This window comes from Astatotilapia calliptera, chromosome 12 (assembly GCF_964374335.1).
Source record: "Astatotilapia calliptera chromosome 12, fAstCal68.1, whole genome shotgun sequence".
In the NCBI taxonomy this organism is placed as follows: Eukaryota; Metazoa; Chordata; class Actinopteri; order Cichliformes; family Cichlidae; genus Astatotilapia; species Astatotilapia calliptera.
This window is the reverse complement of record NC_137433.1, coordinates 32332661-32349869: the sequence shown is the minus strand read 5'-3', so window position 1 is coordinate 32349869 and position 17209 is coordinate 32332661. Positions and strand designations below refer to the sequence as shown.

The following is a 17209-nucleotide window of genomic DNA, read 5'->3' as shown; positions in this document are numbered from 1 at the left end:
AATATAATTTGGATAATAACATATGGGTACTATTTATCTATGTATGCAGACGGTGTTGTTGCACGATGCTAGCAGACAGTGCATACATGCAACTACACAACCAAGTGGCTGACATAGTTCATCTGCGCAGTGTATGGCCTTGAAAGTCCCGAGGTCAAAATGGGATACGCCCCCAAGGTTGGATAAGAATGACCTGTGTGACTTCCAGATACCGGACGTAGTAGTTGAGAACAAGCAGAGGAAGGAGGCCGAAGCGATATATTTAGCTATACCAAAGTGATGGCAAATTCAACTGCAGAAGCTGAAGAAATACCAATATAGCTTATTTTAATGTTTTAAGTTATATCCTAAGAAATTGCCATTTAATCCTTGAGTCTAACATAGTAAACAAAATGTTTATTAGGAAAATACCTAATGTGAAGTGGAATGTAATACAAGCATTTTTTTTGTACCTCTACACGTCATGGTAATTCGTGTTTTCTGCGGAAGTTGACAGCATTGCCAATTAAAAAAATACCCACAACAACGCAACGTGCTCACAAAAAAAAGAAGAAAAAAAACGCGCTGGTGGAGAGATGCGGGAAACTTCGGGAAGGAAGCCGTGAGTGCGTCACCGTCTCAAACCACCAACCAAGTGATGATAATGTGCCCGTTCGGGCCCGAGTTTGTTTACAGTTGGGCACGCGCAGCTAGCAAACACTATTGGTGTGCTAGCTTCACCTCAGCGCTGATACCCGGGCCAGCTATCCGCTGATGTTTTACGTCAAAACCGTGCCAGCCCTCAAACGGGCGAGGGCGGACATCCACTTTAAACGGTTAGTCTTAAACCGAGCAGTACGTTGCACCGTGACCTCCAGTTCGACGGCCCAGACGGAGCATGACGGTGTCAGAAGCCGCGGCGGGTCAGAGTGTCCCGGACTGTCTGGGAGAGGAGGGAGAAGGAGAGAAGGCACCGCCGCCGCCGCTGCTAATGAGATCTCCGTAGACTTTGAGCAGACCCGGGAGGCTTACAAGAGCAAAGACTCATTAGAGCTTCTCAGAAGTTTGGTGGTTTTCAAACTTTGTTCATATGACTTCCTGGTTGATAAGAACAAAGAGGTAATGAGGCGCTATCTCACCGCGCAGCCCGGCAATTTAACACGAAGTCTGTTTGTTAATGTGCCTTTAGGTGTTCAGATCACTTTCTAATTACAGTTTTTTAAAAATAAAGTTGAGCATAAATACTGAATTCTATGTGAAACGTTCGCATAACAAGCAAATGAGATGTCACAATCAAAGAAAACAGGTGTAAGCAAGTCACTGGACGATAAATTGTATAGTATAATACAATATTATATTATATACTATATAATACAATTTAATTGCTACTATGTTATTTTTTACTAATAGATATAGCATTGACAGTGATGTTGACAATTTCTTTTCAAACAATATGGGAATATTCCCATTTATGTCAGCCATAAGTAGCGTTGAAGGTAAACAAAAGTTCTGTCAGCTGATCAAATCTCAACCATAGGCTGTATGTAAAGTAATGCACTGTAGGCTATATATGTTCTCATATGAAGACAGGCCTAACAGTTTCCGCTCCACCCTTAAATGCAATGCACACCTCTCAAGTTGCAACCTGTTTTTCAGCTATCCAGTCCATGTTACATAACCTCAGCTGTCCTGTTATTGTAGTGTACTGTTAGCATACAGGCTGCTGTATAAATCTATCAGGGCACAAGGCAGTTTCCATTCATCTAAGACTTTTAAGCAAATGTGTTATATACATGGGAGTAGAGTGCATTAAAACACATCCAGCATGGCACACATATTTACATAATCAATGGGGACGATGTAAAAGACATGATGAAAGCCCAAAACATATTAGAATTACTAATCAGAAATGTAATGTATGTAATGTCCTTCCCTTTTTGCCCAGGTAATGGATCTGGCTAAGAAGATTCTAGGCCAGAAAACCTTTGACCAGTTCATGAAGATGACATTTTATGGTCAGTTTGTGGCTGGTGAGGACCACAATGACATCAAGCCACTGATTCAGAAGAACCACTCCTACGGCGTTGGCTCTGTCCTGGACTATAGTGTTGAGGAAGACATCAGTCAGGAGGAAGCGGAGCGGAAAGAAATGGAGTATGAAAATTCTATTGCTTTACTTAATAATACAATAGACTCAACCCCGTTACAGTGATAACCATTGTTGCCTCACAGAAGGAAGGTTTTGGGTTTTGACATGCTTGTTGCCTAACGTGCACATCTTTGGGCTCACGGTTTTTTTTTCCACTGTCCAAGGACATGCACCAGAGATGAATGTGTAATTCTAAATTGGTTGAAGGTTTGGAATGTGTTAGCATGGGTAATAGACTGGTGCCCTGTCCAGACTGTTCTTTGCTTCCTGCGCAGTGTCAGCTGGAATAGGCTCCAGCCCCCCCACACCTCACCTTTGTAATGTGTAATACCTTTGACCTTATCCAACCACATCTGGTTGGATAAGGTCAAAGGTATTACACAGTGATGTACCAATATATTAGGCAGTATTTGCTTTGCCGACTGCCATCAGCTTATTAATTTTAAATGACCTTCAACTATTGCAGTGGCTGATATTTGCTGTGTCCTAATAATGTTCTAGTCTTGATTTCTTGGATCCCTTGTCCCTAATTTGTTTGTTTTCACACCTGTACTGCAGCCCTGAACGTTTATCAAAACCACCCAGTGGAGATGTATGTGAGAAAACAAGTGGTTGACGCAGCTGAATTGCACATTTAACAGTTTTTACCCTGCCAGCGCCCTGGTAAAATGTCGGTGTAATGTCTAATGCATCCATCTGAGAATAGAACAGACAATTGCTTACCCATGCAGCAGCTCTCACCTAAACCAAAGTGAGTAATTTCAGTTTTATGAACACTTCTGATTGGTATTATCTCCTGTTATGCTGTACAGGATGCAGGGCAATTGTGGGCAGTGCCCTGACTTAACTTAACCTGGAATTCATTTGTGAGAACAGCTATAATGTGGTGAAGGAGGAAATAACTCAAATTTATTTCTTGATAATGATTTTTTTCCCTGTTGCACAAAATGGGGAATACAAAAAAAATCATCTATACCCTTTTTTTATTTACATATCAGTATTGACCTAGAATTTCACAATTGGTTCAGGCCCAAAATTGCATGCCATTACTGTCAAAGACACATTGAATTCAGGCTATGCTTGTCTGTATTACACATATTACAGATTAAAAAAACAACACAAAGCAAAAGCACATTTTTTTGCATTTTCTTGTAGTTTAATACCAAATATAGATGTGTTTTTATTTTAGCCAGGAGGTCGATCTTCTTTACACCATGAATTGTTGGCATACTTGTGGCTTTCTAGTGTGGAATTGGCTGGCTGAAGAGAATTTCTCACTTGCTAGGTATTGCCTCGTGCAGCTCGTGTGACGGGATTCCTAAGTGATCTGTGAGATGATGTAAACTTGGACAACAGTGCAAACCTTTTGCAAGCAGTATCTCTGTGGGCAATAGCAGGACTTTTACTTTAGTTTCAGCTTTGGGCATTCATGCATTATGAGTAATGCACGAGTGCCATTTTGGTCCCCTTTGGAGATGTTCCAGAGACAAATCAGTAGAGAAAAGGGAATATTTTGATTCCTTTTTCTTTGAAGTAAAAATGACAAATGTACTTGTCAGATATACTTAGCAAAAAAGTTAATATTGAGGAAAAAAGACTGACCTTTTCTAACTCTCAGAATTTCTCTAGTTTTATAAAGCTCAGATGTGATGAATAAATGGGGCTACCTCTAGTCAGGTATCTTATGGTTAAGTCTGTTGACATAGAGTAACAGCTGACAGTGATAACATCTTGAGCCAGACATAATTTTTTGTCATCCTATCACATTCTGTAAAGTGATAAAACTTCTAGGTAAGCTCTTTGCTATAAACTCCCTTTTATTTTAACTGCATATATTTTTTAGACCTCATCACTAGTAACAAGATGTCATGGCACAGCTTTGATATCCTTTGTGTTGGGGGATGCCTGCTTAGAAACATCAAGCGAGGTATCAAAACTGAGCCTAGAAAGATATTGTTTGCCAAACATACACCTTCAAACATTGAGACTGTAGGACAAGGCACATTAAGCCAGCTTGATCTGAGACAGCAGGTTTGACAAGTTCTCCAGTCATATGTCAAGATAGCAACAACATTAGTCAGTTTCTTCCAAAAGAAGGAAGATGCTGTATAAGGAACAGAAGCAAATCCTAGCTTGATGTTGAACGCATGATATTTACAGTGACAGCCTTTGGATGTGTAGACCATCTATACTAAAAATACATTCCCAGTTTTACACTTTAGATTTGACAAATGCACGCTTTTGAAGGCTTGCATGCTTTTTAAAGCAGCTGGGTGCCAGTGTTTTGTGCTGGCGATAAAATATATCCCAAATGTGACACAGAGAGCGTAACACAAATGTTATTTGACACAGACACTGTCCACTGAAGCTGTTTAATTCAATTTAATTTTTGGAGATTTGGCGTCTTATTTTTTAGGGCTGAAAATCAATCAATAGTATCTGAACGACAGCAAAAAAAAAAATCTAGGAAATAGTAAATCTCTCATTTTTAAGCATAAGCAGATTGTATATAAAACACTATCATGCAAGGGAAGGACAAAAGAAAAAAAACAACATTTAAAATAGTACACTTTTAGACCATGTCAGATGGACTCCATTGTAGATTTTGCTTTTAAAAAGAGTCCCTGTCAAAAGCAAGCAAAGTTAAAAGAATATGGCTCCCTTTAGTTTTCCTGGCTTTGAAGCCTCTTGATGTCTCTGATGTCCAGGATGCTTACTGTTTAGTCATCTGTTTGGTTACATGAGCTCCCCTGTGCCTTATGATGAGGGGGGAATAGGTCAAGTGTGGAGTGATGCTGCAACTCCCCTCTGCAGAGGGTGAGCAGCAGAAATTCAGCAAAGCATCAGTAAACACAATTGCAGCCTCGAGCATGCCACTGCCACAAGGCCACAATGTTCACAGAAAATAGTGCAAGTTTTCACATTTTTGAAGTTGCCTAAATTCATGACCATGATCTTTTATCCTTTCATATAACTTCTGTTTTAGCTCATGTGTGTCTGCTGCAGAGAAAGAGAACATAGGTAAGCTGCCTTATTTTTCCCCCTCATTTGTGGACAAACTGTACTGTGAGATGTAATCAAAAGTAATGATATGCAAATGTGTTTTTCACTCACAGGCAAGGACCACAGAGAGAGAAAATATCAAGCGCACAAACAATTCAGCGACCGCCGTGGGGGAGTGACCGGAGCCCGCACATATTTCTATGCTGACGAGGCCAAATGTGACCAACATATGGAAACCTTTATCAAATGCATCAAAGCGTCTGGTAGGCAAACACAGGAGAAGCCACACTTGTATGTGTTTGCATTGAAGTTGTAGTCTATGACACCAGACATCATTCTATCGTACCATCACACTGTTATCTTTAGTTTTTTGTCATTTCATTTATTTTAATGTTATGTGCCACTTGTAGGTGGGAGTTCAATGGATGGTTTTTCTGCCATCAAAATGACTGCACTAGGACGACCTCAGTTTCTGGTAGGCACTAAAGAGCGATGAAAAAGTCAGTGTAAGCTTTTAGTTTTGCTGAATGACACTACTTTCTTTCTACAAAAGCTCCAGTTCTCAGAGGTGCTGGTGAAATGGCGGCGGTTTTTCACCTTCCTAGCGTCACAGCAGGGTAAAGATGGCTTGGAGGCCTTAGAGCAGAGGCTGGAGCTTACACAACTGCAGGTAGTATTTTTTTTCTTTTTCCATGTTTTTCGCATTGATGAATTATGGTGATACTTGTGTAATATGTGCTAAACATGTCAGATAGGTTTTACATTTCCATAAATGCACAACTGGGATAATGCAAGACAGGTTTTTAGTGTGTGTTGTGCAGAACTTTAAATCTCTGTATTCTCATAGGAGTTCATGACCAAACTGGGTGCAAATGGTGACTTCTATGGCTGGTTTACAGGAAGGAAAGAGGACTCGACAGGGTAAGCGAGACCGGACTTCTCAAATAGTTATAAAAGACGTGTTGACACAGAGAAATATTTCATTAGTTGTGAAGCAGTTTTGCAGAAGAAGTAATTCATGAAAAAAAATTGTATGGAAATTTTAAACTAATATTAATTTCAAAAAGTAAATTAAACTAAAGAAGATATTCTTAGTTCATGCATTTGATAATTTATTTTATACAATGTTTAATACTATAAAATACGATCCCTTTAATATATGTTACTACTTCTAAAAAATGGAAGAAATAATCATCACTTTCCTTTCTGCTAACCTGACAAAGTTCGGCAAGTAATAAAAGTAATGATTAATAATAAAAAGGGGGTAGCTATAAATATGTCTTTGACTTTAAAAACATAATTATCCACAAAGTGGCCAGTAAGACAAAAAAACAAAAAAAACAAAAAAGATTCTGGTAACAAAAAGATACTGGTAATAGTTTCACCAAAACCCTGTTCCTGTAATACTTTCCATCCTTTTTCCTGACAGATGCATTGACATGCTTGACTGGAACAGCCTAATAGATGACAGAACAAAGATATCGGATCTGCTTGTTGTTCCAAATGTAGAGGTCAGTAGCATAGAATCCTGAAAAAGAGAGATTTTTTTGTTGGGATACAATAGATTAAAGAAAACAGTTTTCAAAATTAAGAAACACTTAAAATATATTTCTACCATTACTCCTTGGAGACTACAATTGACTTAGATAATACTGCTCCAAGTTTGGCATGCTTTCAGGTTGTAGCAGGCAGGAGAGTTTTAAGTGTCAGCTGTGCCTGCTGAGCTAATTCTGACTTCTAAGCAATTCATTCAAATGTACTGTAGCTGCCATAGGCTGTTGTTATTGATCCAGTTATTTTTGTTCCCTGTTGTAATATGTTCATTTCAGAAGCAACTGGAAAAACTGAAGCAAAATTAGTAATTAATTGTGATGACATTTAAAATAAGGATTTCATTACTAAATGGTCATTTGCTCTCTGGCTGCTATAGTGAAAATGAAGTGCTTTTTGAAGTTTAAATGTTCTTATCTGAAGTTATTTTACTATAACCAGACCTTGAACACAATCAGCTCAATTACACTGCAAATAGTAAACAGCCATTTGGAGTTTTATTTACTTAAAAGTCTGCAACCTTTAACTGCAGATTTTCTGCATCATTCATTGGAATTTCTAGGGTGAATGACTTAGCCCTGGGTTAAGAAGAAGCCATAAAGTGGGAAGACTAATAGGTGTCATGCTGTGTGATATTTGGTTTATTAGTATCTCACAGTGGATTCTCTCCTGGGTTGTTTTCATAGCTAGGTAAGCTGGAGCCTCTGCTGGGGAAGTTCACTGTAGAGGAGGAGCAACAAATGAAGCGGATGTTACAGCGTGTAGATGTCTTGGCGAAGGTAATTACATACCAGCCACAAGGACTGATTACCATACATGAACATGCCCACACTTAGAGGCAATTTGCTGTTTAACTACTATGAATAAACACCTATAGATCAACTATATGCGATTAGTAAGATGTTTTTATGTGTATCGGTTAAATGAGATTTGTAAATCTTGTAAATACGATATAATTCCCATAAGTATATAGCTACTATAGTCTATAAAAGCTGCACTGGTATAATTATAATAATAATTAAAAAAATTACGGGGATTATTATTATTATTATTACTGTGTTTTAATGTCACAGTGTTAAGAATCACTGATTCTTTTGTTTCATTTATTTAATAAAAAATGTTCATTAATTCAACCTTGAAAACTATTTTAATGAAACTCTAGGATATTAGATGATATTACACCAAAATAATGAGATCTTTCATGTTTCAGCATGCCCTAGAGAGTGGTGTTCGTTTGATGGTGGATGCAGAGCAAACCTATTTCCAGCCAGCCATTAGCAGACTAACACTGGAGATGCAGAGGACCTACAACGGAGAAAAGCCTGTCATTTTCAACACCTATCAATGCTACCTAAAGGTCGGGCCTAGAGCGGGCACAAAAACAGATCTTCAAAGCTGCAAACTTCTACTAATGCCTTGCTTATGCAAAATGTTTCTGTGGTGAATGGGAGGATTGTTATTGTCACTGAGTGATTAAATCCATGTTCTCAGCTCACAAGAAACCTCAAGTTTTGACAATGTGCTTCTTTAGGTTAGTAATATATTCAGTGTGTTTGAAATAGATCCAATGAACAGTTGTTGAAAATAGCTAAAAAACCCCAAACAAATAAAACCAAAACAGATGGAGATTCCTCTCTTTATTAATGAGATCCATTGACACAGCCGTTGTAATTTTTATCGAAGAAAACATGCTGTGACAGGTCCAAATGCCAGCATGTAAACAGATTTCTATTAGTCAGCCAAGCTGGGCTCGAAAGAGTGACGCGACAAAGACGAGAAAACAATAGTGGTGGAAATATGGTGATTTATTTTTTGTGTGTTTTTCCCAGCATTATTATTATCATTATGATATCAAAAGTGCATAGGTTCATAATAGGTTCATAATAGTTGTATTTTTAGAATATTATCTGTTGGTTACAACATAACTACAAGGTTTATTGTGAGTGTTTTATTTTTTATGTTGCTGGCATTTACAGTCATGAAAAAAGAAGAGCTTTGTGCAATCCTGTGAAAAACCAAATACTCCTCATAGTTCAATAGTTTATAGAGCCACCTACAGGAAAAACTTGAAGTCATTATTTTCTGTAGGACTTCTGCAGTCTCTCAAATCATTTGGAGGAATTTTTAAACATTTCACTATGCGGTTGTTACTTTGGTTCACTAGTGGGCATTTGTTTAGGCACAGGTCTCGAGTTGATCGAGAGGTTAATACCTTGATTCTTATAAAATATTTTCTTTTGTCCTTTGGATCCAAGCTAACTAATGAGCTCATATCTAAAATCCTTCCGCATACGTAGAATACAAGGTGTCCAGGTCCTGTGGCTGCAAACCAAGCCCAAATCATCACCCTCGGCCCTGCCATTGTGCTGATATGCTGTGGTGCTATACATCATCTCCACATTGGATAGTTGTTTTGTTTTACAGAGTTTGTCTTCCATAGTTCTTTTTTTGTTTTTTTTTTACACGTCATTTTATTTATTATGTAAAGGTAGATAGGACAGGTAACCCAGATTAAGTTGACTAATCCTTCTGTAAAAATAAAGCAGGTATATCATTGCACATTTCTACTTGTAATAAACATGGAAATGCGGTCAGCTCTGTATATAAAACATGTTTTAAAACTGGTACCTAAACTTAGAGGACTTGATTTTCATGATTCGGTGCTCCTCCTTTTTGTTCTGCAGGAGACCTATGACAACGTAACTATGGATGTAGAATTGTCTCGACGTGAGGGTTGGCACTTTGCTGCCAAGCTGGTGCGTGGGGCCTACATGTATCAGGAGCGAGAAAGGGCCAAAGAGATTGGATATGAAGACCCTATTAACCCTGACTATGAGTCAACCAATAGGATGTACCACAGGTAAGAGCCAAGGCTTGTCAGTCTGTTTGTTCTGCATAAATCTACACATGTAGAGTTTGATTGCTGTTAGCCAAGCTCTCATTTATCATATTCAGAGAGGAACAGTCTGCTTACTGTAGTTTTTTTCGTTTTTTTTTTTTTTTTTTAAATAACAGAATTAAACTGTCAACCTTTTAGGCACCGGTTAACACCACAAAGGACAGAGTCTTTTATTTGGAGTTACTGCAGTCTTGTTCTTATGGCAACAAGCTTTCGTCTCAAGAGTTTGAGAAGATTTTGATGGAATAATGTAATCAATGAAGAAAAAACTCAGGATGCTTAATTGGATACAGTATAACATGAGGTGGATTCAGAACATGCAGATGGTGATTATGAATATGTGTATTAATATAGCCTTACTAACAGAGAAACAAATGAACAGGGCCAGATTTCTGTTTACATACTGTGAATACTTGATGTTTATAGAGATTTTTTATGGAGTATAGGTTTGTAAAAGTAGTCCCACACCTTACAATAAATGTGATCTGCTGATGAAATTGATTTATTTCAATGTGCCATGAAACAGTGTAAGCACAATAGAATAAAAATGCATATTTTATAGTGAACAATATAAAAGAAGTTACTAATTCCTACTTGGAAGACAAACAAACCTATTATTATGACTACCTAAATTGTCCCTGTTGTGTGTCATGTATTTGTGCAAGGTGTTTGGACTATGTGTTGGATGAGATTGCACTCAACAGAAAAGCAAATGTAATGGTGGCTTCCCACAATGAAGACACAGTGAAACACACCTTAACAAGGCAAATTTTATGCTGTATCCAGTAACTTGAAACTTAAAACTATAATTCTTTCATACAAAATTGCATCTGTATAAACATGCTTATATTTTTATCCTCTCTCAATCAGAATGAATGAGCTGGGTCTCATTCCCACAGAAAACAAGGTATACTTTGGTCAGCTACTGGGCATGTGTGATCAAATCAGCTTCCCACTGGGTAAGAAAAGTACAGAAGCAGAAATACACAACCATGCAATGTCTAGGTACCAATCTGTCTTGTCATAAATAGTAAGAATAATTTTGACAGTGCCAGCCAGACAGGCCATACACCCTGTGATGCTTTCAACTCTGTCATAAGACCTTTAAGTTGCACAAACGTACCTCACAGGCCCCAAGGAGTGCACATGTAGAAGCCAGTCTGCATGACATATGAGCCAAGACACCTCAGTATTGAACAGTCCTCTTAACGAAGTGCCTCTGCTGGATCTCAGCGCTTTGTTTGTCAGTCAAAGCTAGACATAGTGGTGGCAGGCAGTTGTCTGTCAATGTGAGGCTGAAGCTGACATGGCCTTGACCAGTATTGATGTAAAGAGACAGGCATGTGTTTCTTTGTTGCTTTTTTGAGGGATGGAGCTGCCAGCACTGCTTTTGAATCCTGAAACAATAAAGAAGTTGTTTCATAAAATAAAGCAGACTGGAGCTGAGACCCATATTATTTGTCCATCACTTACTGCACCAAATGTACCTTAGTTAGTTTTTATAATTCAGTTTTCAGATAAGCTGTTACTCAGGATGTGCTTGTCAGGGCAGAGTTTATTGTATCATGTTATAATGTTTTGGATGGATTAGTTAAAACAACATTTATTTCGACAGAGCTAAAGAGTTAAGCCCTGGCAAAGCAGTTTCACAGTGTGCGAGCCTAACTGACAGACGAGAGGAAATCTTCAAATAGAAATGCTGTAAACTGAGGATATCAGTGCAAATACTGCAGTCTCGTCTGATTACACAGATCGTAGCAAACATTCAGTGAGAGAAACCAATCAAGATGATGCTCATGCTGTGATTCTATAGAGTTTGTCCAATATAATCTGTAAAAAGTATACTCTCCTGTCATTTAAACTAGTCAGTCAAAATGATATTTTATGAAAAAGAATTTCATAATATTGACAAATAAAGAGAGAAATAGTTTTTGTCTACATTTATCAATCCCATTTTCTTTTGTTTCACTCCAGGCCAGGCAGGCTTCCCTGTCTATAAGTATGTTCCCTATGGACCAGTGAATGAGGTAATGCCCTACCTGTCTCGGAGAGCACAGGAGAACCGAGGCTTCATGAAGGGGGCCCAGAAGGAGAGGGAACTGCTTTGGAAAGAGCTGAAACGGAGACTTGCCTCTGGAGAGCTTCTTTACAAACCAGTGTACTGAAAAGAACAAAAGATTTAGTAAAGATTATTGAGGGTTTCTTTATCTGGTTCTTTGGTTAGTGTCCATCATCATAGCTGCCTGTGCTGTCTTTTTTAAGCACATCTCTTGTTTTAATCTATATTTTGAAGTTGTTTTTTTTTTTTTTTTACTGATGGACTATTTACATAGGTCACTAGTTTTTCTTTTTCCTACTAGTGTTTTTCAGCATTCTGCTCTTGCAGGATTTTATCCACCTTCACTCCATTCACTCCTTCTGTTCTGCACCTCTACATCCATAAGCATTTCTCATTTTGTTTTCCCACTGTCTGTAGAGCTCTAATATCCATCATATGGGCAACTTTACTGCTCCAGAAGGACTTCCTAAAATGTCAACAAGACTGGGCTGGGCATCTTTTTTTATTGCTCTATTTATTTTCAAGGAGAACGGGAATCATAAGAATAACATGCTTGATATAAATGTTAGCAAAGTAAACTATATAGGTATATCTACTGTATATGTGCTTCTCAGTACTGTATGTTTGTTTTTGAGGTTGCACTGACATTTTTAAAACAATACAAATGGCCTGCATTTGTATAGCGCTTTTCTAGTCCATAGGACCCCAAAGCGCTTTACACTACATTCAGTCATCCACCCATTCACACACACATTCACACACTGGCGATAGCAAGCTACATTGTAGCCACAGCTGCCCTGGGGCGCACTGACATAATACAAGTTTATGTGTCATGAAGAAGTATAACTGCCTCATCAAAGCACATCTCTCTTCTTCATCCTTGTTATTATATTCACTAGGAGAAGTTATATTTTTGCCCACAGTATGTGTTCTATACTCAGACTGAAAGTTTCCCCAATTTTGGTCAATTCATGTCCAAATCTTGATTTTAAATCCAACTCTTAACTTAATTCAGATCAATCCCAGATCTCTTAACCATCTGTCTGCTCAGTCTCATAAGTAATTGTTAAACATATAGTTTTTAATTCTTGATCAATCTTTTTGATGATGAGCTTTGTAACTGTAAAGCAAATACAATAATATCAACAATAATTTCATCCTATTAGTCTTAAAAGGTTGATTAAGTATTTTCTTGGCTTTATCACTGAAGTGTATCTCCGTTATAGTTTCCTACCTATTAATAGTTTTCTTCCCTTCCTGTGATTGTGGTTCTGTTTCTATGGTTAATAGGCCGAGTACTGATGCCATGCTGGTGGAGAAGTGAACGTTTAAATCTGGGTCTCTGTTATAGTGGAATTGTTGAGGCTCTTTCTCGTTGTTTGTGGCTTGTTGATGTGGGCACTTTGTCTTGTTTCTCCATTTTGACTGATCTACAGCATGCCCTTATCCAGAGGTGTGGACTCGAGTCACATGACTTGGACTCGAGTCAGACTCGAGTCATTAATTTTATGACTTTAGACTTGACTTGAAAAAATGTTCTAAGACTTGTGACTTGACTTGGACTTTTACACCAATGACTTGGGACTTGAACCGGTTTACTTGAAAAGACTTGATATTTTACCCCAAATATAAAATTTAACATGCATATTATATAGAGATTGAAAATGTGACGTCATTCACGGGTAGAACCGCAAAGGATTCTGGGAACTCGTGGCAAGCGGTACTAACGCACGCAGGCTTTCAATTAAAATCAGTTACACAGCGATAAAAAGAAACACAAAAATGGCAAGAAGCTGTTGTATCATTAACTGCAATAGCCGGTCGCATGACAGCCACGGGAAGCCGACGGGTAAAGAGATCGGTTGTTATCGGATTACGTCGTTGAAGAGAAATTGTTCAGCCATGTTTCCGAAGTAACAAAGAGGCGACTGGATTGCAGCCATTCTAAGACCAAATATAACGTCCCAGAACCCTCCAGCTCACAGGTTAGTCTGCTCCAAGCATTTACACGAAGGTCAGTGTTTTTTAGTAGTTAATACGTCATTTTCATAACATAATTGGTGATATAGGTTACAAGCAAGTCTGGCGCTGAACAGAAATTGTCGCGCTATGCTCCTTTATTTATTGTGCATAAATAGTGAATTGTCCTGACACAATATTGCGTTTCGCTTCTGTTATTATGGTACATTGACAAAAACATATACTTTTATTCACAGGATAAAACAGGTTTTTTTGTATCACTAATTGCCCAGTACGATTACAGCATACAGTATTATTGTCACTGCTACATTTCTGTGATGGGTACCAGAAATTATTTCCACTGCTAATTAATTACCGTTGAGCTCAAAGGTCCTATTAATAAACGGTTAAGGAATGTGTATTTATGACGACAATTTGTGAGACTGGTAAACTTATGATACGTACGATGGTCTTTCGTTCTACACGGTGCATTTCAAGGTCCTGCACCCATCCGTCGGTAAACTGTACCTGGGCTTGTTGCAGTGACCTGAAGTTACTAAACTTCATGAGTGTATGCACTCACTCCAAGAACCGTATGATTATAAATATGCATATAAATATGCTACAATGAGATAGCTGACTTCATCTAACTAGCAAATGTTGTCCAGGCTACGTTGGTGATACAGTTTTTTTTAATGTGTACGATATTTTTGTCATGCGATTTTAAAGCTGGTCCTACAACCGCATCCAAGAATAACATGCAGCTTATCTCAGAACTGTCGGTGAAAATTATTCTTGGAGCTAAGTTTAATTGAGCTGCATTTTAAAGAGGTGCAATTTCACAATTTGTGTATATTTTCTACATTCACTTTTGTCATGTGTTGAGAAAAACACAGATTTAAAATTACATGGTCTAATATTTACATTTAGCATATAACTGCAACATTATTTTTTCGTTGTTTTTTTTTTTAAAGACTCGAAAGGACTTGAAATTCAAAGTTTCAGACTTGTGACTTGACTCGGACTTTTACACCAGTGACTTGAGACTCGACTCTGACTTGCCTGACATTACTTGAGACTTGACTTGAGACTTGAGGATAAAGACTTGAGACTTACTTGAGACTTGCAAAACAATGACTTGGTCCCACCTCTGCCCTTATCCATTTGGGGTGTCTATAAAGCAAGCTAAATCTGGTCTCAAGAGGCTGAAAGCCCCCTGAATCTGGCATTGATATCTGTTTTTCTGGTCTGTCTGACAGACTGGACCTCTTACAACAAAGATACCTCCTAGCATGTTGGAGCACTATCTATTACATTAGACAACTCTGTGCAATTCTGATTTTTGACAATGTAAATATGTTTAACTCAGAATGTATTTGTTGAATTTGCATCTTACCAAATATGCTTGTGAAATTGCTAAATATGTGAATATAAAGTATGTGAAGTCATGCATATTTTTGATGTCCTTGACGGAAATGCTATAGCTTTGAACTGTTTGTACAGCTTGAGTTGTTTGAGGTTTTAATTTGGTGACATATTCTGCTTGGTTATTGATGCGCAATTAGTATTTGAGTCAGAGGGTAACCAAGCTTCATGATGATTATGGCCTTGTCATTTTATGAGAGCAGTCGGTGCTCTGTAGACCATCATTTAATTACCCATGATGCTACGCTCAATACAGATCACAGAAATTGGATGCATTAATCATTACTCAGAAGAAACTTTAGTGGCTGTTCAGTTTTACTGAGGCAGAGCACCGCAGAGGTGTCACCGTTGCTGTGTTCTATCAGTTTAATTAAGAATCAAGTCTACTTTTGATGTAAGATGTGCCTTTGAGTATACATTTGCCAATAAATCCCTTCTTATAGGGTAGTGGAGTTTTTCTGGTTAGCATGAGTAGATTCAGAGGACACATTAAGAAGTGAAAAATTCTACCCAAGTTCTAGGTCAGCAAAGCTCTAAGCACAGCAACAGTTCTCTCTACATCAAAAGCACACAAGAATGTAATAACATCAGCATAGACTAATTTACTTTATATAATGAATGTTGACATTGTATTATGCAAGATGTGATGTGTGGCATACATAACTGGCTTCTTTGGGCTCTTGTTTCTACCATTTTGGACCTAAGTTTGTGTCTTGGCTGTGGCCATTGGCTTGGAACACAACAGCCCAGGGTTTTTCAAATAATGACTACTTACGATGTGACAGGTTTTGTTTAAATACATACAGAACATCAATTTTCAGGGGTGTGACTTTGAAAAGTTTTGTTTTTCTGTAGAACAAAGGCTAGATTGGATTGTTGCCGCATTCTAGGCGTCACTTAAGCTCTAATCAGGATTTGTATGCCAATAGATAAAGTGACAGTATGGTGGCTTTGAGCCATCCAAGAGTATTATGTTTTGGTTTGTTTTTATCTTTTGACAGCAAACTGAGAGATTAGTGGCTCACAGTGCACAAAATAGATAACTAGGCCAATGCACATTAACTTCAACATCTCTAATCATATCCTCAATTTTAAGATAATGTTAAAATTAAGAGGAAACTTCGGGGGAAGTGTGCAAAACTATATTGTAAAGTATAAATAGTAAAAAAAAGTCATTCTGAATGAGAAAGTAGGAAGAGTTTTTAATTTTTTTTTATCTTTGTAAAATCCTTACATGCAGTTTGTCGTAACACCTGACACCTAACATTTACACAATTTTAATTGCCTGGGTCAGCCAAAAGTTGGCGAAGCGGAAACGGTAAAATTAAGTTAGCTGTTTATAGGCTTAATTAGTTTGAAGGCCGAAGAGTTGGCTATGGTGTTTAAATTGTTTTCTTCTTCCATACAAATATTACTTAATAAAGTGGAAATAGAGAAAAGTGCAGAAAGAAGACTTCCAAGAATAGACAATAGACTCTATTTCCTGACATTGCACCATAATCACAAGATCATTTCTACATGGCCAGTCAGAATGACAAGCACAGTATAACTCAGCATCAGTGAAAATGCTGCATGACATCTTGTCAATATTTTATAACAACATCTGAGACAAAGTTGGCTCAAATGTCTAACAAGGAGGAAGGGCTGTTAACTTTCTGCAAGACACTGACATTTCCTGGTAAAATAATTGGCAATGCTTAACAAGAAGGTATGCATAAAATCCTAAGTAATTACAGAAACACAACAAACCAGAAACGTTGCTGCTTAGTCCTAATTAATGAATACCTCACACATGGTTCCTGAAAAATACTTAATAGGCTATGCTCTATAGTCTGCATCCATTTTACAAATGTACTTTGACATTATATGCTTATTTGCTCTGTAGACGACCTTTAATAAATAGTTCAGTTCATAACCCCTAGTGAAACAAACCAAAACTACCACACAGTGCAGTTAAAAAAAGACTTTATTACTGAGACACACACACACACACACACACACACACACACACACACACACACACACACACACAGGTGTCAGTCATCATAACAAACAAATGCTGCTGATAGTGTTTGTTTTTTTAAGATATTCATTATGATAGCAGAACTATAGTAAAAATAATAATACTAATAATAATAAATATATAAATAATAGGTCAGATGTTTTATGCAAAAGGATAATGAAA

At 37.7% G+C, this 17209-nt stretch overlaps 1 protein-coding gene across 4 annotated transcripts; it reads left to right on the top strand.

The window, feature by feature from the left end:
* The first annotated feature begins 613 nt into the window (after window positions 1-613).
* prodhb (proline dehydrogenase (oxidase) 1b) lies at window positions 614-11788 on the top strand. 4 transcript variants are annotated; one of them, XM_026188405.2, is made up of 14 exons: window positions 614-1098; window positions 1925-2133; window positions 5115-5149; window positions 5245-5394; window positions 5542-5606; window positions 5685-5801; window positions 5979-6052; window positions 6561-6642; window positions 7369-7461; window positions 7893-8039; window positions 9367-9542; window positions 10247-10345; window positions 10452-10540; window positions 11556-11788. In XM_026188405.2, the coding sequence occupies exons 1-14, from the start codon at window positions 754-756 to the stop codon at window positions 11744-11746; spliced, it is 1872 nt and encodes a 623-aa protein (XP_026044190.2). In that variant the 5' UTR covers window positions 614-753; the 3' UTR covers window positions 11747-11788. The 4 variants fall into 4 exon arrangements, with proteins under 4 accessions (XP_026044190.2, XP_026044192.2, XP_080165536.1 ...); XM_026188407.2 differs by lacking the exon at window positions 10247-10345; XM_080309410.1 differs by lacking the exons at window positions 10247-10345; window positions 10452-10540; window positions 11556-11788 and adding an exon at window positions 9720-9970.
* Window positions 11789-17209: the final 5421 nt, after the last annotated feature.